Source organism: Calypte anna, chromosome 3 (assembly GCF_003957555.1).
Source record: "Calypte anna isolate BGI_N300 chromosome 3, bCalAnn1_v1.p, whole genome shotgun sequence".
In the NCBI taxonomy this organism is placed as follows: Eukaryota; Metazoa; Chordata; class Aves; order Apodiformes; family Trochilidae; genus Calypte; species Calypte anna.
In genome coordinates this window covers 50,029,164-50,051,250 of record NC_044246.1, presented here as the reverse complement: position 1 = coordinate 50,051,250, position 22,087 = coordinate 50,029,164, and the positions used below count along the sequence as shown (strand labels likewise).

At 39.6% G+C, this 22,087-nt stretch overlaps 1 protein-coding gene across 3 annotated transcripts in view; it reads right to left on the bottom strand.

Moving 5' to 3' along the window:
- The window catches only part of XDH (xanthine dehydrogenase), a 56,483-nt gene that overhangs the window by 19,464 nt on the left and 14,932 nt on the right, over positions 1–22,087 (bottom strand). For all 3 annotated transcript variants that reach the window (XM_030448785.1, XM_030448786.1, XM_030448784.1), the window contains exons 3-21: positions 21,200–21,296; positions 19,859–19,967; positions 18,873–18,999; positions 18,011–18,072; positions 15,867–15,935; positions 15,016–15,084; positions 14,484–14,570; positions 13,498–13,639; positions 12,662–12,754; positions 11,720–11,871; positions 10,679–10,772; positions 9,772–9,881; positions 6,797–6,981; positions 6,103–6,277; positions 5,568–5,657; positions 4,736–4,905; positions 3,704–3,827; positions 3,173–3,292; positions 1,096–1,192 (exon numbers count right to left, since the gene is read on the bottom strand). In XM_030448785.1, coding sequence (XP_030304645.1) covers positions 1,096–1,192; positions 3,173–3,292; positions 3,704–3,827; positions 4,736–4,905; positions 5,568–5,657; positions 6,103–6,277; positions 6,797–6,981; positions 9,772–9,881; positions 10,679–10,772; positions 11,720–11,871; positions 12,662–12,754; positions 13,498–13,639; positions 14,484–14,570; positions 15,016–15,084; positions 15,867–15,935; positions 18,011–18,072; positions 18,873–18,999; positions 19,859–19,967; positions 21,200–21,296 — 2,172 coding nt within the window. The remainder of the gene's footprint in view (positions 1–1,095; positions 1,193–3,172; positions 3,293–3,703; positions 3,828–4,735; positions 4,906–5,567; positions 5,658–6,102; positions 6,278–6,796; positions 6,982–9,771; positions 9,882–10,678; positions 10,773–11,719; positions 11,872–12,661; positions 12,755–13,497; positions 13,640–14,483; positions 14,571–15,015; positions 15,085–15,866; positions 15,936–18,010; positions 18,073–18,872; positions 19,000–19,858; positions 19,968–21,199; positions 21,297–22,087) is intronic.

Sequence of the window (22,087 nt, the reverse complement as noted above, 5' to 3'; positions counted from 1 at the left end):
ACGATTTCATACAATCATACTGATGTGTACATGGAATCCTTAAGCCTCCGCAGACTTTTTTCCCACAGTATTGTATAGAAGACTATAAGGTAACCAGTTTATGACACCTTTAAAGTGCCAGCATTGATCTCTGACTGCAGAGGGAAGCATCAGCAATGCAGACCAAAATACAATAAATGACAGAAGTGAGTGTTTCAATTAACTCTCCCCTTTTCCCACAGGGAGGGGTCAGGAGGGCATGCTTCTCCATGATCTTTGAGAATAATCCCTTCACACCAGATTCTGTGTCTGTAACTAATTTAACTTCCCTCTCAGTCTTGTAAGAGGGATAACAACACCTTCTTATTGACAAACATGAAGGTCTCCAGAGGTCTTATGCTTGAAACTCTTCCTCATAGGAATTATTGACACAAACACTATGGATGACATGGGGCTGGGAGAGCACTCCCATTCACATCTTCTAACTCCTGAAGATTTTAAACAGTTATTGATAATTTCTATGTTTACCCATGTCTTTACAACCTGCTTGGCAGACTCCAATGGAATACACTAAAAAACACACACAAAATCCATCCTCAAAGACAGACCAACAATCAATACTGAGAAAGTGTTAAGAGGCAGTGCCATGGTCTTCATGATACCTACCAGCCACCAGTGTTGGTGGCACATCTTTCCAGATGCACGTATGTGTGTACATGCCATTTTTGGAAGATACAGTCATATACCAGGTAAAGGAAGTTGACAATTTAAGATTCAGACCAGATTTTATGGGGACAGGTAAAAGCTCCTATATGGATACATTTTAGGGGGAAAAAATCACTTTGTAGAGTATTTGCTTAAGAAAAATGTGTCCTTACATTGGAAGAAAGTGTTTACAGGGGTGAAGCTGGGAGCATCCAAGTCTGTTTGAAACGGAATTACATCTTTCACAAGCTATTTGTATATAAACAGTTAGTTGAAACATAATACAAAATTAATTTAGGCCAGAAAGCCTTACTTCCATGAGTTCAGAATGCCTATAAAGGAGGCTGATAGCTTGACTTCTTTTGTTAAAAACTGTCTTTCTTTAAAATTAATATCAATGCTTATTCTCACCTTCCAAAATGTGATCAGATTCTTCAAATCCTTTTTTCACATCTCCCTTATTAATCCTCTTTATAGGCTTAAGAAAGGATTGTTTCTCAATAGCTTCCTAGGAAACATAATGACACAATCAAATTGCTGTGGAAGCAGAGTGAAAACAAAGCTCTCTGACTAAAGAAGAAATATTCAAGATAAGAAGCACAAGAACTTATCAGACACTATGGCAGTAGTCAAGTGACTTTTTTACAAGTAGTAAAAAATTATTTTTGGCATCACAGCAGTTTCACAATAAACACCATAACTGGACAATCCTGAGATTGTTCATCATGACCTCTTTTTCCTTACAGACCAGGAACCTCGCAGTCTGTAGTCACCAGAGCTATGACTTAAAACTTATGTTAAGTATAGTCCATAGCCCAGAAGGTGGGAAGAAAGGAAAGGAAAAGAAAGGGGGGGGGGGAAGAAAAATTGAAAAAAAAGAAAAAATGAGGAAAAAAAAGGAAAGAAAAAAAGGAAAAAAGGAAAAAAAAAAAAAAAAAAAAAAAGACAAAAAGAAAAGAAACAGAAGAAAACTATGTATCTTATATGGGGTGGTAACTTCTGCACAAATAGTTCATTTCTGACCTAATATATAACAATCTTTCTTGGGGAAGTTTTACAACTGCATTTCACTTTTGCCAAAACTGAAGTTTTCCCTAGAATCACAGAATCATAGAATTGGCTGGGTTGGAAGGGACCTCAGAGATCATCAGGTCCAACCCTTGATCCACTACTGCTGCAGTTACCAGACCATGGCACTGAGTGCCACATCCAGTCTCTTTTTAAATATCTCCAGGGATGGAGAATCCACTACTTCCCTGGGCAGCCCATTCCAATGCCTGATCACCCTCTCCGTAAAGAAATTCTATCTAATGTCCAACCTAAACTTCCCCTGGCACAACTTAAGACCGTGCCCTCTTGTCTTGCTGAGAGTTGCCTGGGAAAAGAGACCAACCCCCCCCCTGGCTACACCCTCCTTACAGGGAGTTGTAGAGAGCAATGAGGTCTCCTCTGAGCCTCCTCTTCTCCAGGCTGAACAGCCCCAGCTCCCTCAGCCTCTCCTCATAGGGAGAGTAATCAGAGTACTCAAACAAAAAAAATGGCACATTTGAGTTCCACTCTTTCCTGGTGGAATAGACACCTCAGAATAACCTCAAAAAAGGATATTATCTCACATGCTGTTTGTGAATTCACAAAGGATTTTCATCAAAACCTCTGCTCAGAGGTGACAGTTCCAGTGTCTGTACAAGCACAGACTCTTTGTATTCCTCGGAATAAGATTCACATTACAAAATACATGGTATGAAAGACTGATAATTAAGAAAAAATAACTAAAATTCCATGGTTCTAATCTCTCGTCAATAAGAATGGCTTCATACTTTTTTTTTTTTAATTTCTAGTGTGAATACCTTTAGATGCTATAATTTGCTTTTACTGGCACCTTAGGAAATATTAAAAATCCTAGTTAAAAAAAGAAAAAAAAAAAAAGGCATGGAATGATCACAAATTCTAGACAGTAATTTTTTTAGCTTTCAGAAAAGCCTCCTAAAGGCTGTCTGTACAGTTAGTGGAAATGTTCATAGTGCAGAGTGAATGCCTGAAAATTAATTTCATCAACTTTAAAACCTAGATAAGTGGTCTCCATAAATCTCAGAAAAGCAGTGCAGTGACAGAGCTATAAGAGATATTTTCATGCCCTCTTATCAAGTGCTAGAGACCAGAGAATAAAGAATGAAAGCAAGCATCTGTGGGTTAGAACATAACTGACAGCACCCTTGTTAATGTAGCAAATTTGCATTGAGTACACAAATATATCTTCCAGAATCTGGTTTGTTTTAGCTTTAAATAACACAGAACAAGTTAATGTACTTTCACTAAGTACCATATGAAAGGTGTGTCCTTTCCATACAAATTATTCCACTCTATTCCTATCTTGCTGCACGCACAAAGACTAACAACATGTGAGGCTAAATAGCCACACATGTGAGAACAGAAGTTAGACACTAGAGTGTTCCAAGCTAACTGCAGAACCAGATCTGAGCCATCTTACCTGAATCGTGACAATAGGCTTGAGCTCTTCATACTTAATCTTCACAGATTTAGCCGCTCTCCTGGCATGTTCTTGTGTGTCTGCAAGAACTGCACCAATAATATGGCCAACACAGGTGACCTGCAGACAATATTAGAACCCACAATCATTTGGTGTGTGTATATATATAAAAACTGAAAAGCCCATGGTAAATCTCTGTCTATTCCTTTTGTGTACAATTTTTTCTGCTTTTTTTGAGCAGTCTATTTAAAATCAATTAAGGGAAACCTAACAAAAACAAATTCAGATAGTAACCCAGTGAGTACACCTGTACCAGTAGCCTGCAGCTTACAGAATAGTACAGATAGTTTAGATAAGAGAAGGACAGGGGTCAAGGGGACTCAGGGCTTGCTGAATTTGTTACCAATATATTTATTGACTCCAGTGCAGTCAGGATTTATCTCTGTATAAGGTAGAGGACTTAACCGGACAATAAGATAAATCTTATCTCCTGAACAGCGTGACTGAAAAGGGCTCTTTTTAGCCACATACCACATCCTCAGCAAAGACAGTCTCATCATTAGCAATGCCAGTGATGTTACTGCCAGGAACATCCTTTGCAGAGACAAAACACACAAAACCAGGAACACTTTGGGCTTCAGATGCATCTATAGAACTGCAGAAAGGAAGAAAGAGAGGCAGCGTTATTACTTCTCATTTTATTTTTTGTAAGTGCTTATTATATACAAACACATTTTCAGGCCTGATCCCATGAAGTCTGGCTATGCAGTAGAGAAGATTGTCTCATTAATATCATGTGAGACCAATGCAGAAAGGGCAACTTAGTATACTAAAGTAATTTGGGACCTACATTACAATCTAAATCTGATTTGGAACACCAGTCTTCTTCTTTGGACTATACTGTATCGTGCATCTTCTCTGAGACATATTTGAACTTGATCCAATCATTCATGGATCACCATGAATGTACCACAGATTTTTTGACACTCTTTACCAGAGACAGATTAGCACTAATGATAGTGTCTGCTTATCTGTCATGGTGTTGAGAAGGCAAGATTCCTCCCTATCTACACCCAACAGCTCAAGTAAGCACTGTGCAAGGCAAGAACCTGGACACATAACATACAGACAGATGACTACTGTGGAAGAACTGCATGTTACAACCTGAATTTTTTGCCAAAGCTACATTCAAGCTGCATGCTCTGGTCGATGATTAAAATTATACCTTCTCAGACATTGTAGTGCTCTCCTACCCTGCTCCTTTTCCATTCTGCATCCTTGAGTACAAGAGACAGGACATAAAAGAAAACTGCCTATGGATGAGGACTTCGTGCTCCAGCAAAACTCTGAGTTTGGTGTTAATGCTCTCAATTCCCACTGACACAGAGTAGCAAGTCAGCTGTAACATACACAGCTCACCTTCATATAACAAAATGCAATTAACCGAAATTCCCACTAATGCAAAAACTCACTGTCCCTCACTCACAGCTTGACAGCTAAATGTTTTCTAAGCCACCAGGCACTGGATGCTTCCAACATCTGAAACTCAGAAGCAACACTTACAGGATCTTAGCATGGGCTTTGGTGCTGATCACCAGGGTTAGATACAACTCATTCTCATAGTGAGGGATGTCGTCGCAGTAAACAGCTTCTCCACATGCTTGTTTGGCTGCTGAAACATGCATCAAAGGCCGACCCACCATATCTTCAACCACTTGTCCCTTGGGTACTTCCTGGAGTAAAAGAGGTGACCAAGTACTGCCACTCATATTGCAGGGGATGGGAGAGCAAAAGGCATTGATGGGAGAGCAAAAGGCACCATGAGCAACATTCTAGTGAGACGATGAATGGAATAGGGGCTCAGTCCCATAGAAAAGGAATGTAAACAATATGGAGCAGCTACACAGAGGAGGCTTTAGAAAAGCATTTCAGTTTTTCAGACTGCTATGGAAGAGAAGGGTTTGATGTGACAACTTCCATAAAAGGCTTAGCTTTTGCAGCTGGCTTCTATTCTCAAAGCCAAAGAAAACAGACCTTAGCAGAGGTACAAGGAAGGAGATACATCCTGAGTCTGAAGCCTGAGAGATGCAAAGAGAGGCAGGCTGTGGCTGTGGAAAGCAGGAGGGCAATTTCAGTTTGAATATGGAGATGGATGCAGGAGGAAAGTGCTACACACAAATTTTTATCAAGCTGTACACATCAGAAGCAGTTGGCCAACAGGGCCGTATCCTAAAGGCAGTATCCTAAAGCAGGGAAGGGACTGAGACCCAAATATAAGTCTCAGGAAAAGCATTATGTAGGTACATGTATTGCTTATACTCAGTGAGGCAACAAGTGAAGCACATTTTGAGCTACAGAAAGCTCAGGTTTACATCATGCAGATATTACTACTTACTTGGAAGAGCTGAGCATTTGCAATGGGATCTTTGTGAAACAACTCTGTAGCACTGATGTAGTTTAAGGGGACAGGTTCACACAAATTGTTCTGCCAGAAATACATTAAATAACAATTATCTTCCCTGCCAGTCCCTTTCTCCCATACCCCAGCATCCCAGAATGTTCTCAACTTTTCCATCCTTCGGTGAAGACAATCAATCTTTTACCAGTTGAATGGGCTCAGGCTTTGTGCACAGAATAGCCACATACCCATGAGAGGAGTTGTATGTAATGCACAGAAAGGAAGAATTCCAGGAATCCTTCTGTGAACCCACATATCAGCATCATTCCACAGCAAGGTGGGGATGCCATGAGGAACCAAGTGGCAAGATGCAATAGTCACTGTCACGCAGGTAAGGAGCAGAGCAGTTCTGGCAATAGCTTGTTATCAGATACAGCTCTGTTTATATCTGAACCTCCACCCTGCCTTCCCCACCAAGACAGCACATACAGTTGTCTCCTTCCCCAAGTCTGCAATTCCTAGCAGAACTCACAGGGTCACTGTGATCCTTGCTTAGTTTCTGAAGGACTGTCAGGTAGAACTTGAAGAAGAAGCTGAGTGTGAGTGTGCGTCGAAAATCCACCATCCCACCAGGCACAGAAGGAGGCAGATCCATCTCACCTGCCAGTAAGTGGCAGACATCCTGCAGCAGCTTCTCATTCCAGTCTCTGCAAGGGAACAAAGGTGACACAGAGCCCTTGCTTAGCCCTAAATATTCCTGAGGTAGATTAAATCTTCTGACATGGCAGCTTCATAAGCTCTCAAACAACAGCTACCTGTTCTTTCACTGTTTATATTATATCGATCAGCTTTCCTCTCGTCTTGGCTTCATGTCATCTTTTCTAAAGATGTGGCAAAGATATTAAATAATAAAAGCATAGATTTCTAGGTCCAGATTGAAAGAAAATCAGTTTCATAGTTCATGCCCACATCTAGCTTTTGTCCATTTCACCAAATGAGCAAATTTAGCAAGGAAATGTCTCTCTGAATGAGGTTGACATGGATCTTTAAGGTAAGTAGTACTGAAGAAAGCAAGGCTCAACACAAAAGACTGATGAAGAAGCGTAACTACACTTCTTCACCTTTCTTCTGTGTACTGTCAGAGAGGATTTAGGTTATGTGAACTGCTCCTGCAAAAATCAGCACTGTTTCAGTAGACAGCCTGTCTAACACAGGAAAATTTATACCTGCCAGTGATCGCCTGGCAAGTTTTTAGAGCCAGGACAGTTGTAGGAGCCATTCCTCCATAGCTTAGTTTTATTTCCTGCACTCTGATAGTTCCAGCTTGGAACAAGACTCGCATCCCACATGTCACGATAGCAATGTCATCCTCCCGACGGGAAGCCTGCTTGAAAGCCGAGAAGTATTCACTCTAAAAAATAGGAAAATATTTCTTTATCCTGTACCTTTGCATACTTTGGAATATAAATATGGACAAGCTGTCCTTTCTCTACATAGATGAGGCCTTGAAAGGAACTGTATCTGACTGATTCATCTTGCCGTGCCAAACAGGACATGTTTTTTAGGGCATATGGTTCAACAATTAATTTGAATGTATTACATTTCCTTAATTCAAGTAATTACTGGGCAGCTAGCAGATAACTGAAGAGGAGCACAAGTAGCATCCTCCTAGTGAGGACGTTCTGCCAGTCTGCTTGTTAAAGAATTGGCTTTCAAAGAGGAGAAAAAGCAGTCCCTCTTCTTACTGCAAACTTCAGAGAAGCTTTCCAATAACATGACTGCAACAAGAGGGCAATATTTGCCTTCACTCCTCATGAGACAACTCCGTTTTCCTGGTACAGAGTCCTTAAAGATAAAAGGCACCATTTCCTAGGAGTGTCGGTAAGATAGCTATCACTTCATCTGCCCATATGTGCCCTACCTCTTAGTGAAATGTCAGAGCACATCTCCTCTAAGCTGTCATAGTGAAAGATCCTAGGTGCTAGTTATACTCACAAGAAAGCCAAGCAACCCATAAGAGTAAGGGCTGCATATCGGGGACCTAGATTAGTCTCCTCTCTCCCCTTTTGGAGAAGTTGCAACACCAGGTTTGTTTTGCACATTAAGAAATCCACAGGCTCTAAGAGACTCCTAGGCAATATTCACATTTGCAAAAACATTGTTCCCATGTCTATTTTTTCAGTCCACCACCATGGAATACAGAGAGCAGTAAAGACTAAGGTTGGAGGATACTAATTTAAAGAATGAAGAAAGATTTCATGACAGCTTTCTGCCCCTTCAAGCAGGGCAAAAAAATGTGATACTCTGAACCTATGATGGCAATACTCAGCAAACAGTATGTTAAGATTGTTTTCCAAAGACAAAAATACATAGGTATTGTGATGTCAGGCTTTTCTAATTAGAAAACAGTAAACGTCACCAGTATCAGTGACAAATGTGATGAAGAAAGATATATACAAGGGGAAGGACGTGAAAAACCGATGGTCACTAAGTGCATAATAACATAAGCGGTGCATAATGTTTGTGAACTTTATCTGGAACACAAAGAATGTTTTTTTATAGTCCAGAAGAGAAAGAGTGTTGTTAAATAGAGAATATGACCTGTTCTAGGAATGCTTTGTTATATATGAAAATTTAAGCAGTTTTATTTACTGGAATCTGTTTACATTTTATCTCCAATCAAGTGAGCTGTTTCCTTTTCTAAACACTGTCTTTGCTCAGCTGCAATTCTCTTAACAATTAGACTCAAAAAATCTTTATTCCCTGAGTATTTAAAGTATCTGACATACAAAATATCAGGATAAAAAGGTGTTACCTCCTCTCTCTTATAACTGTCTACGATAAAGCCTACCCTGCACTCAGTTCCCCTGCAGTAACACTGAATCATGTAAATAGCAATACTTCTTTAATACTTCTTTCTGTACTTTGGCCAGTCTTACCTTTGGTGTAACCAGACACAGTAATGCAAAAGGTAACATCTATTTTAAACTGAAAAATTTGATCTAGCTGTGTGCTGACACAGCCCCACTTAGAGTTGTGAGGAAGTAACCATTATATAAGGCTTTGCCTGCCACACACCAGCACATCAGACAAGAAACCACGAAGTAGAGGGTGCAAAAGTTGTTTTAGTTTTTCAGATCAATGAACTACATATGACCACAGGATGAAGCCATTTTCCTGGTGGTAAACATTTGTTTGTTTTGTGAAATTGCCACATGATTGTCATATTGATACAGGAATATGGTGTTTTCCATTGACTACCTCAAGCATGCTTGTCATTCTGGTAAAATTTAATGCTGTCTGCAGTTACCATGTGATCAAAGAAAAATCACTGGGAAACAGGCAGAAACCCACCATAAATAAAAAAAGGTGTATTCCCCTAGTAGTTACATACAAAAACCAGAGAAGATGGACAAAGGATTTATTGGTTTGCTCTCATAATCTGATGGCACTTCAAGTAAATCAGGATTTTCCATTTATAAATAAAATGTGAATCCTTGCATCTTAAAACTTGTCTTAAAGTGCTAAAAATGTAAGCACCATCAGAGCCATAAATTAGTCTGATGTTTTCATCCCTAAACAGAAAGAAAAAAGTTCTGGACTCTTTGAATCAGTAATGGCTCATGCTGCTGCAGAAGTGCTCGTTGTTCTACTTGAAGGAAATTCTGCAGGCTTGTTTGAAGTTGCAAGTCCATGCTGCTAAAATACTCCAATAAGCAGTTCTTGTGGCTTTAGTCTTGTGCAGCAAGAATGGAGAAACTGAGCTTCCCTCCTAGCCATAAACATTTTTCCCGATTTCTTTTCTATTTCAGTTCATAGAAATTAAGCAGGAAGCTTGAGAACCTTCACTTTACTTCAGGAAGGGTTAAGCATCTTTTCTGTAATTATTTTGCAGAGGCCTCATGGAAGTATCACCTTTCATCACTACCTAATGCACTCAAAGAGCTCCAGACAAAGTAAAATTTAGACTTCTAGCTCTAGAAACCTTCATGGTCTTACCATACTCCACAGCCAAGCTCCTCTTGCTTGTAAAAAAGAGTGTGTTGCTAGATTTTCACCAAATAATTTACTTGTTTCCTAGTCTGTTTGGGATTACATTTGGGGGTCATTCTCCAAGGGAAAAAAGTGAGTAACCTTGAAAATGACACTCAAATTGTAGCATTTTAACTCCATGGACACTGAGGACTTCGTACAAGGTTACCTTCTTGCTGTAGGGTATTTCAACAGAGAGAAGTATTTCTTCAGGCTTAACTATTGTCTTTCTGTATCCAGTAAAAAACTTCTCATCCATTGTGATAGTGCTTTTCCCCTCTGCAGAACAAGAAGAGAAAAATGGCAGAAGAATGACTCAGATAAAAATGGCAATAGTATGTCTGAAAGAGCATTCAACCTAGAGAAATATCTCTTGATATGCTAACAATTTTCATTTTTCCATGTCTCTTCACCAAACCCAGAAGGAATTTCTTAGATTTACTTTGGTCCATATGGAATTTGTGACAGCCTCTGCCTAAATATGTAGTTTTATTTGCACAAGAACTGATCAAAGACACCCCATTCCACACCTGAGCCTCCAAGTGAACCAGTTTCCAGCATCCCAATGTAATTTCCTTTCTACTTTCCTTAGTCTGCACACAAACCAGCAAAAGAGAAATTCAGTGATAAGACAGTCCACTTACTTCAAGGATCCCATTTTTTAAAAATTCTTCCTAAGAGCAAATACAAATTGAGACATTCAGCTTCCCTCAGAGAAAAAAAAACCACAAGTTTCAAACTTTATCTGAAAAATTCACATGGGTCCAAGTATGATTGTGACAGAAACAATTTTGCCTGTTGGTTTTATGAATAGACATCTTCCACCCTATTCACAAAGACTTTTCTGTGTGTACTTACAAGGTACCAGAGATTCATTCTGGCACAGAAGTTCAATATTCTTTAGGAAGCCAGTCTTAGGACTTCAGCCTCAAAAAAACCCAAACCCCCTGATGGTTCAGACTAAGCTTATTTATGTACTTGTTAACTTCCACTTCCAGGTTCTGACCCGATCCGTGGCAAAATACTATTGACTATGCCTCTCCTCTCAGTACCACAAGGAAAACTAAACAGCTTACCACTTGATACCAGAGTCAGTTTGCTTCCACTTGCCATTAACACAGGATTTAAGTCAGAAATTGGACTTGCTGTCATTATGTTCCCACCAAGAGCCTAAAATGATAATATATGCATCAGATAAATGTTAAAATGCCTGAAGGTACATGTGTAGCAACTTGTAATACAGCATTATTCTGTATACCACACACTAGAGGGTAGCTCTGCCTGGGTTTGCTTTGTTAAATTCTATTTGCTCACTCAGTAATTTCAAGCCTTTAATGAAGTGGGAAGAAGCATGGAAACACATGGAATCAGTTGCTGTCCCAGTCAATAATAACCCCTGAAACAGTTCTAGGAGCAGTCTGTGGGTAACACAACAAAGCTACCTTATGTTCAACTATAAATGCCAAACTATACCAAAATTCAATCATTGTAGCTGCAATTAAGGAAGTTCCATGAAAGTATAGAGCATCTTTACAGTGACATTCAGGAATCCAAGGTTTTTTTTCTATAAAACTGATGTATAGCACAGTATCTCATAGAACAAAATTCTGTGTTTGGTAGGTTGGTTCCTATGCTTGCTTCATAGTCTTTTCTTTTAGTATATGGAGTTCAAACACACCAAACCCACCTTTTCTTTCCCTTTAAAACAAGAGGAAAATGTGTCAGATCTGATACATTAACACTATGACTGCAATAGCTGTTCTGGCAAAATTCTATGCACCTGGAGTTTGCTCAGAACTCTAAACACATTATTGTTAAATGACTCAAATCTCACTACAGTTTCCACCCGCCCTACCCAGAGAGAAGCAATGGAAGACTTGGACAACTGCCACGTTTCCCTTGCTAGATGGATCTGTGATATCAGTGTAGCACAGACACCAGCCAAGATTGATGTTGCTATCCTTGCCTGGGGTTGGTTTATGTGTGCTAGCTTTTGTCTAGGTTTGCAAATGTTCTCAGGTGAGAAGCACAGGGCTCAGCAACATTGGATGAGGCAGCCCAGCTTCTCCGGTGATGGAGTTTTCAGTTCCAGTCCTTGATGCTCCTGAGTCACTTACGGCAACATTCCTGATCTGTGGCCCTGCAAACCACCTCAGCTGTTCAAGAACAGCCCGGAAGATCTCTGTTTTGTAAGAAGGAAGCTCTGCCACTGCTTTTCTCAGCACCTCCTCTACCGAGCTCAGGGTACAGGCAGCGCCAAAGGTGATCCCTGTAAACAAGTGAAATTAATTGTTTTCCTAGATGTCAAGGTACAGGGGGATATCTATAACTGTTTCTACAAAGTTTAGATGGCACTGAGTTTAATTAGGCAGCATGGTTTAGAGAAGTCATTCAATCACATTAGAGTATTTGTTATGCACTCATATAAGCATCACGTCCCCAGAACAAAATTCACCTTTAAATTCAAAGCTCATGATGATACTCCCTTTCACACAACAGTACCCCACTGTGTTTTTGCCTTAGTGTGTTATGAATGATATTGCTTTCCTATAGGTATTACTTTGTCCTTTGAGAAGTGAACTTCAACTCCTCTCATTTCCACATGCTTCCTTAAACATGCTACCAGGTATTGTGCCACATACACTACACACTGCTTCTATTTGTGAGGTTGACCTGTTCTTATCGTGAAGGTAGAATGCAATATTTAATCACATAGACTGTCAAATCCAGCATCTTTCCTCCAGTTAGTAACTTTTAAATCTTTTGACTTTAAAATATTACCCATTGAGACTCATTATTAACACAGTTAGTATAGGTAAAACACCACACAAACAGATGAAATACTTAATATACCTTCTAGTGAAAGCTCTCTTTCCATCTCAAATTATTTTTACACATCCCCCACATGATTCTCTGCATAGGAGAGGCATTAATACAAATGCAGTTTTTAATCTGGGAATTTTCTTTCATATCCTTGTCATTATGCTCACTGACATCCTTTTCATTATTCTGTTGAGTCTCCACTCATTTCACAGGCAATCTGCCTCTTTTTTGCTTACCTGTTTCAGTGTGCTGAACAGCATTCATTTCAGAGATCCATGCTGGTGCTATTATTACTGGATACAACATGTTCTTTAACCTCATCTCAATACCTTAAGGAAAAGTAAGACTCCTTCAGTGACACACAGGTGGCAGAGAGCCTAATTTACTGTTTCTCAATGGAATGGCAGTAGGCCTATTAAAGAGCCAGTTCATTGACCATCTGTTACACAGATTATATAAGGTGACATAGATACTCATCAGAATTCTCAAAGGTAAGGTTTAGTGACTCTTTTCTAGGCTTACAATAAACTTGAACACATTGTCTAAAATTTGTGTAACTTGGCTATTGTTGTACTTCAGGAAAGAACTATGAATAAAATGAACCATACAAAGTTTGGGGATTGTCTCCTGAACCATTGGCTCAGCATGACAGAACTACTAAATTTGTCTGAACTCTCCTCTTATGTTTGCAGAAGTACATATTATTTTGGAAAAAAAAAAAAAGATTTCAAGTGTTGAGAGTTTTCTCATGAAAAATCTTTGAAAACACGGATTTCGCAACTGAATTAATTAGATTAGGAAAACATTTATGCTGTGCCACTCCTCTTTTCTTAAAATTCCACAACACTAGCACAAAAGCTCAGACGTCTAGATAAGCCGATTTTTTTTGCCCAAAATAGCGAAGAACAGGTAAAATTATGCACTGTGAGATTAGTCCATCTACATAAATCCTGAAGATTAAACTGCTATTTAACAGCAACGGCATTAATGTTTATATTTGCACTACCTCTCACAAAACACTCCATGGAAAGTTTTCCAACTACTCCTATGGAGCATCATCTCTTCCTCTTACCCACTTCTGTGTTCCCCACAACGAGCTTGGCACTGGGGTACTGGGATTTGAGATCCACCAATTCCTTGAGAGTTGTAGGCTGGATCCACATCACACGCTCACCTTTGAAACATATCTTTTTCTGCTGTTTGTTACTCTGAGTCTGGAAAAGTGAATTCAAATTGAGCTCAGACTCTACACCAAGCCAAGAATCCCTGCTCACATGCAGCCCATTAGAGAAGAAACAGAGAGTACAGACCTCAAGCTAAATATATATTATGCTATGGTCTATAAGAACCTATGATGGTGTATCTCATAACAGTTAGGTTGGGTCCAGAAGCAGAACTAATGTCTGAAATTCCATTGTTTGCTAGCAGTGAAGGAAGATGTAAACATGCAATTTGCTAGGTTAGATTCCTGGCTGGGAAACTTTTACTTAGGGAAAAAAATTACCTCGCAAAAGACAGGAAGGAAACATTGAGAAAAACTCATGTTTGATGTCATTGTGAGCCAGCCAACTCCTTCTGCTACTACACTGAGTGGGGAGAAGTGAATGCTTTTGGGAAATCATCTAGTTGAAATAAATATTTAGTTACATCCCCTAGCTCCTACTTCTCTTCCTACGCTATAAAGGGAGCACAGGGCAATATAGCTCAGATACAGTTGTATTTAAGGTAGAAATTCACACCTGACCTAGTAAATCTAGACTAGTCAGCAACTGTTCCACCCATAGATGGCAGTGACTGGAACAGAAGACAAACCAGGAGCAGGCATGTGTGGTGAGAAGCAGAGAGGACAGCCAGGCAGCTTGGACAGGTTCTTGGCCTGAATCTTCTAAGCCACGCTGGCTTAAGAGCCTTCCCATTGGGAAGTGTTCAAGCCCAAACATCATCTTCTACCAGAAGCCATTTTTTACACTATTTCCTCAGGGCAGAGAAGACATTCAAACCCTGTGCAAAACATTGAAACCAAGGAACCACGTGCTATTTCTTTTTGAATGAACTTACCATTAACTCTGGTGGGAAGATTGGCTCCTGAGTAGGGTCCCATGGCTGGAACTCAGAGGCATTGAACAGGCTGGAGGACACCATTGTCTATGACAGAGAAAACAGAAGTGGCTCAGCAGCAGAAAAGAAAGCTATCCACACACAACCCTAACTCATTCCTCTTTCCAGTCAAATCTCTATTATTATTTCATAGAGCAAAGAACAACAAACACAGCAGAAAGGTGCCACCTGATCCAGTGTTCTAGGTTCTTCAGTCATATTTTTCTAATCACAGTGCACGTCTGGTTTGAAACCTGAAGCGTGAACACACGAAGAGGTTTCTGATGACCAAAAGTGACATCACTTTGGCACTGGCATGCTAAATTACAAAGCTACCTTTTCTGAGGTAAGACCAGTATAAAATATAAGTTAGACTACACTGCTTTGATCAGAGCTAAATTTAAAGCATTGGGCTTTGGCACCGAACAAGCCAGAGCTAAGACTTCAATCCATCAGGAATAAAGATAAAAAGAGTAGTTAAGAGACACATTACCACACTGTCATCTTTTCCCTTCATGCAGCAACTTGGACCATTGGCTTTTCCACCACAGCAGCCCCCATTCTGAGGAAGAAACAATCATGCTTCAGCTATTCTTCACAAAGCCAGAACATTCCAACTTTTACAGGATATATTCCTCCTCATTCATCAATCACAGCAATCTGCAGCAACATTTTTCTTTAATAAACTATTCACGACCTTCAAGTAGTCTTAACTGCTGAAGTATCCCATGAAACACTGGATGCTTCCTAACAAAGAATCCACAGGAATTCATTGGAATTTTCCAGCAAAAAATTTAATTATATTCTCTCTTTCCTAAATTCATTTTATACCCACACTGCCTTATGTCCTAATAAATTGTTTTCATCCCTCCATTGTTTGTACCTCAACTGGTACATAAAATGTGATTAATTTTTTCCCTTCAGATATTCCAAAAGGTTTCAATTTTACAGTCTATGGGAATGGTGATTAAATTACTTCATTCCTTACTGGACTGCAAAGTTTGGCAATCCAGCAGATAAACTGGGCTCTAGATCTGTTTTCACAGGAAGATGGATAGCTTCAATAAACCAGAAGCTGGTAACACATTGCTTACAGTTATCACTGTGATATTTCATCGAAGTGTTACACCACACAGATTCAGAAGAAGCTTATCTAGATCACTACTGTAAACCCTTAGTCATGATGACCATGATGCAGTCACAGTGTTTTCTAAGATAAAGACATTCAAATCAGTTCAGATGACTCTGAATATCTGCACCACAGTAGAGCCAGAGGTAGCCAATACAGCACAAATCTAATACTATATTGCAATGTGAGTTTACAGACTTTAAAATTTAGCTTACCATGCTATTTTCCCTCTCACTACAACAGCATCCAGTGCCATTGGCTACTCTGCCACAGCAATTCAAGTCCTGTGGAGACAAACTTTTAAGAAAAATGTGCATATTCCAAGGAAATTAAGTAGATTTTATTTTCTTTTGAGATAAATTGATCCTACATTTATTATATCCAAGGCAGAAATAGGAGATGGAAGGTGCCAAGCAACCAGGTGTTTCCCTTGTCAGTGGAAGGCAGTATATTGCAGTATGATGGCTAAGTGATGTACAGTGTGCCCATACACCTCTTGTTCTCATTTAGAACTACTCTGACCACTCCGACAATATCTCTGGCCCAAATGGAGCTGTGGGCAGACGCCCAGAGAAGAGTAAAAGACATAAGCACATACAACACAATACCTACTACTCTAATCAGCATGGAGCTAAGAGGGGTTCCTTAGCCTAGTGTGTTTTCTGCCTCCTTAGTAACCCTCAGTAGCTCCCCATTCAAGTACTCACCCTGGAGCCTGCCTAAGTTTTGGTGCCCACAATACCCTACAGTGAGCTCTGCAGGTCAGCTACTGGGTATATGGCAGACCATCTCCCTTTGGTTTTTTTCAACCTGACTGCTACTAGTTTCATTTTTGACACCTTGCTATTTTACTGGAAGAAGCAGCAAAGAGTAGATCCCTATCCACATTCCACCTGCCAGTCACAATTTAGTAGATCTCTCTCAGAGGTCAACACAAGAAACTACATGGGCTATATAGAGGTCTTTCCCTTCCCTGACATTAATTTTACAGGCTGAAGCATACTCAGTGTTTCCTTGTATGGAAGCCAGATTACCACATACATGCAAATTGTTCCACTTTCCTGAATCTTTCCTCATCCACTACACCATTAGAGACAAGAGGATCAGAACTCTATGAGTACTGAAGTGTAGGAAGATCACAATGCAGACAGTGGCATGGTAGTGATTTGTTCTCTACCCTTTGAAGTGTTGTTTTGCCTGTCAGTGAGCATTGATTTGATGCATCTGTGGAACTGTCACCCACACCTCCAAGATCATCTTCCTGCATGGTAACAGGAAGATGATCTTGTATCTGCTCACAGTTTATAATTTTATATGTGAAACTGCTATGAATTGTAATTTTGCCTTGAATTTTTTGTCCCATTCTATTCTCCAGTTCTCATATTTATAAAGTCCTTGTGAAATTCCTCAAAGTCTGCTTATGTGACCAGTACCTAGACTAACTTGGTATCAATTCACTTATTTTCTCATCACTGCTTGTTCTCTTTTCTCTTTTCTAACAGTCTTGCTCCCTCCACAGGTCCCACGACCTCCCTCCACTGCAAAAATACACCAGTTTATCCTATCAGCCGTTTCCTGCTGTTTAATCCATCTTTTATCCATACATTTTCCCTCTTATCACATGGCTGCTGATTGTCTTTATTACTGTCTTTAACAGTGTCTGTTCGGTGAGACACTGTTGAAAGCTTGTTGAAAACCTAACTAAGTTACAGCAATTGGGTTTATCCACTTGTAATAGATCTCAGTCCTGCTAGTATTATCTTTTGTTGATTGTAATTCTGGATAATAAAATGAAATCATGAGCAGCATGCTAAATTGTATACTTTTGATATTCAATACAAGTGTAGCCCCCTAAGTGGCTAGTAATCACTGAAGTACCTAATGATCTACTTTTCCTTGCAGCTTCTAGTAATCTTTCAGGAACAAAGGGACTAGAGAAAACTTATAGCAAAGCTTTGTGCCTTAAAAAAAGGAGATGAGTTCTGGTCTAGACTTATACAACAATGACAAACTTTTTTCCAGAGCTATTTCAGGTCTACACCCAATCTTTCAATAAAGCAACTTTCTCATTAGATACCCTTTTTTTGAGACTTAGAGAAAAGAATTAGAATGTAAGTACGTGTGATCCAAAAAGGTACCACTGAGGAGATCTTATTTGTGTTTCACTTAGAGCAAATGCAGTATAGGAATCAGTTTTCCTGTATTATTAATGCATGAAACATACATAGGGGCTGAGAGTTGAGGCTGGGTTGTTGTTGCCTGAACATTTCCTTCCTCCCCATTTCAGCTCATAGTGTATTAGTAGTAGAAAGACAGCCATCCATCCAGATTTTTTAAAATACTGCCTGAAGCCACTTACTTTAGCAAATGTCCTGTATCCTTCCAGAATGGGTCTGTACCCTGTACACCGACACAAGTTCCCTGCATTGCCAGGGCAAAAGGAAAAAGATTTAGTGTTATTTGGCTGAGAACATTTCTTTAGAATACTTCATTGTTTCTCAAAAAAGCTTGTCAAATCTATGTACAGTTACTAAAAAAATGGGAGGATGAAAATTTTATCAGTAATCTTGTAACAATTCTCCCATCCCCTTTTGTTGAAATTTTAAATTTAAATTAATTTAGCAGAAATTCAGTCTGCCTTATTCAGTATTTTATTTACCTCAATTGTGTGAGTCTAATCAAAATACTAACTATCCATTCTCCTGGACTACAAAGAGGTTGCTTTCTCCTGCATCCAATTTATTTTCAGGTTACTGCCAGAAGCACAGTAGCAGCTCTAACCTGAGCAATAACAACAGTCTCTCAGATGATTTATGCAGTTGGATTCTGCCACACACTGTGTATATTGCTCTGTTGGTTCTTTACTTGAGGTTGGGTGGCCCAGATGCTCTCTGTCACCTCTGCAGGCTCTTGTGACAGCAATGAATACAACAAGGAGTTGCAAAGGCTCTTAGAAGCCTCCCCAAGTACAGGCTTTGTTCTGTGTTTAGTGGGGTCCTAATATAAGACTGAGGCCCTGCTTCCAGACAAAAAAATTTTTTGCAAGCCAAATTTGTTCATTTTATGGTACCTGGCCAGTCTTCTAGTGGAAAATCTAGTTCTCTACCCTCATAACAAATGTCTATCTTTAACAAAATAACAAAGATGCACCTCCACCCTATTGGTGAGCAGATATAATGGAAGAAGAATAAGTTGCGTCTCTGTGTGGCTATGAGTATTACCTTGGAAAGCATCTTCTATGTCCTCCATTTTGGGTTCAGGTTGGTTCCGAAGCAGTGTATACATGGACATGACAATGCCTGGAGTGCAAAAGCCACACTGGGACCCATGACTTTTTGCTATTCTCTCCTGAGAAATAGTAACAACAGCCATCAGCTCATCATATAAAGATCAGGTTGTTGTTGCACTTTCTGTAATATATCTTAAAAAAAAACCCAAAGAGTCTCATCGGAGAAGCTAAGACTATTATCAGATCTTCTCTGATGAGATGGTCAATTAATCTGCAGAGCATACTTCAAAGAAGAGGACACTCTCAAAAGTTCTCTAGGAAAAGCATCTAGGCTTTCAACTTCCAGTGTAACTGATGGTGACTAGAAACCTTTGATGAGATCAAAAGGTCTTTATATTTACTAGAAAGTGCTAGAAAGGCTGGGACTACCTGTTTAGATCCAAGTTTGAATTTCAAAACTTAGCTGTTATAATCTTCAGGGGAGACACAGAACAGGAGGCAGCAAACAAAGGTCAGGCTAGCTGCCATTGATTCATGCATGTCTAACCGATTTTCACTTTGTTACTTACTGCCTCAGATAGATAGTAGCACAAGTCCTACCTACTCTATAAATTGAGATGAATCATAGTTTCCCTTAAAGGAGCAATATCTCTGACAAAGCTGAAATAAGCCTTCTTCCAGAAAAAGTGCATTATAACACCTTGCTAGAAGAGCAAGGTTTCACATTCCCATCACTCTTCTCCAGCAAAAATAGTTTGGGACTCCAGAAACATTTCTTAGCCAAACTCTACTTCCCTGCTACAGAGAATGTTCCTGATTATAGAAGACAAACCACAGCCATTCATGGAAGGACAGAGGACAGCCAAAACCTGAGACAACTCGTGGGAAGTCAAACTCCCGGCTTTAGCCTAATGATGAGATTCCCAACAACCATGAAGAGGATTAAACAACATAAGAAAAAAAAGGTTTCAAGCTTACCTGGGCTGGATGCAGCCTGGATTTTGTGTTTCCTATGCCTTCAATAGTTGTTACTGCTACATGATGCAGGGCACAGACAGGGAAGATGCAAGCATTGGCAGTATAGTGACTAAAATAATAAATTAAGGTTGTTTTATTGAACAGTGCTGCTCAGCAAAAGAAAAGGGGAACACCAGGACTGAGGAGTACTTAGAAACTGTAGCAGTGGACACAATTTAAGAACAACTTAAATAGATGTTATTCGGATGCTAGCTACAAGCCAAATCCTACAGCACCAACTCAGCCAAAGTCTCATCAACTTCACTTGGAGTTTAAACTGAATATGCACCATAAGATTTGATTGAAAAATAACATTTTTAAGCATTCTCATTGCATGTTAAGCTACAGAACCCATATAAATACTGTATAGGTTTGATGAACAAACATCAAAATGTTATACAGCTGCCCTGGCACTCTCCCAAAATTACATAAGAACACCAAGTTCTTGAATTTTGACATAGAAAACAGTTTCTGGATGGTACACATGGGGGAAAAGTCCAGGGTGAAAGTAAAATAGAACCACACCACAAAAATTCTTACAGGAACTAGCTACTTAACTTCTACCAAGACAGAACAATAACACTACAGGTACCCTATTCAAGGCCCCATTACTAAGCAGAACCACCAAGTTAAAAAAAACAAGTTAAAGTATTTTCAATTATTATTCCAAATACACCCAAGATTTTATTGATTTCCATTCTCCACAGAAAAGAAACTGGGGCCTGTTCCTCAGCTTCATCCTGTCTCTCCTTCTCCATTTCCCTTTTTTTTTTATTCCATTACTTCACTTTTCAATTAATTAAAGGAAGAAAGTTTATGTCTCGGGAAATAAGATCCACTCTGAAGCTTAGAACATGAATAGAGAAAAAGTGAATATCCACTAGCATGCAGAAACCAGATTATTGTAGTAGAATAATAGTAATAAAGATTTTTATCACAATAATCATCATTTGGGTCATCAGCACAAAGTGCTATAACCTCGCAAGAAAGGAACAAAAAAATTTTCTGAGTTGGGAAAAGCAGATAGCCTGTGTGCAGATATTTCTGGGCACAACAAAACAGTTCCCTACCAGCACTGCACGATGTTGTAGAAAAAAATACCTACTTGTCTGAGCCTTCTGAATTTATGATGAATTGATGAAAGTGAAAAAAAATGTTTTGGCAGCAAATACATTATATAACTTTAAATAAATAAATAAATAATAGTACCATGTCTGGAATGCTAATGTCCAGAATCAGACATTATGAAACAGATCTGTCCCTGTTTCATTTGCCTGTCAGAGTTCAGACTGCAAAGGATACAGGATTTTCTTCCGAAAGGGATCGTACTTGGATATCATAACAGTGCAAGCACCACATCCACCTTCTCCACAGCCTAGTTTGGTTCCACACAGGCCCACTGAGAGAACAGGAATCAAGGAAAACATGAAGAGTGTTGGCATAAGTCTGCTCAAACAGTTGTCAATCAAGCCTTAGCAACAGGCTACTATTGCTAGTAATTTTTGAGTACCAACAGTAGTAGCTACTCAAAACATAGTAGTAGTTAGTAGCCTTGGTTAGGCTACTAACCAAGCACTCCATTTTTCTGCTTAATAACTTAACACAAGCAAAATTTCAAACATTGGCATCCAAAGATGCCTAATAAAGACACAGTTCACATTCCAACAGACTCAGAATAAACAAAAAAATTCTCAACTTCAGCAGTTCCCATTTTCCATTACACTCAGAGAAGGAAATGATAGAAGGGAGAAAAAGCATTCTGCATTGCTGAGCAGGAGCTTTTCAGGCATTCCCTGAGACTCATAGTGATGTCTCCTTCAGCACTTCTCACCAGGTGGCTGAATTCTTCCTATGCCTGCTGATTCCTATCACCTAAAAGGCACCCAGGCAGGGCAGACACACAGTGCTACAAGTCACATAGTTTAGTAGTGACATGGGAGCTGCGCCTGAAAGGTGCAAAAACTACCTGTATCTCAGGAACCATGGTCTAGCCACCCTAGCTTTTCTCTTGGCCCTGTTCTTGACAAATTCCCTACAGAACCCTAGGGACAAAACCAGACAACCACACTCTCTGCTATCTTGGTTCCTAGAAAACCACAGGAGGAAGACAATGAGAGCCAGAATTAGCAGAGGTGCACAGAACCTCTTCACAGACACATGGGAATCCATAAAGTGCATGGACTGGCCTAA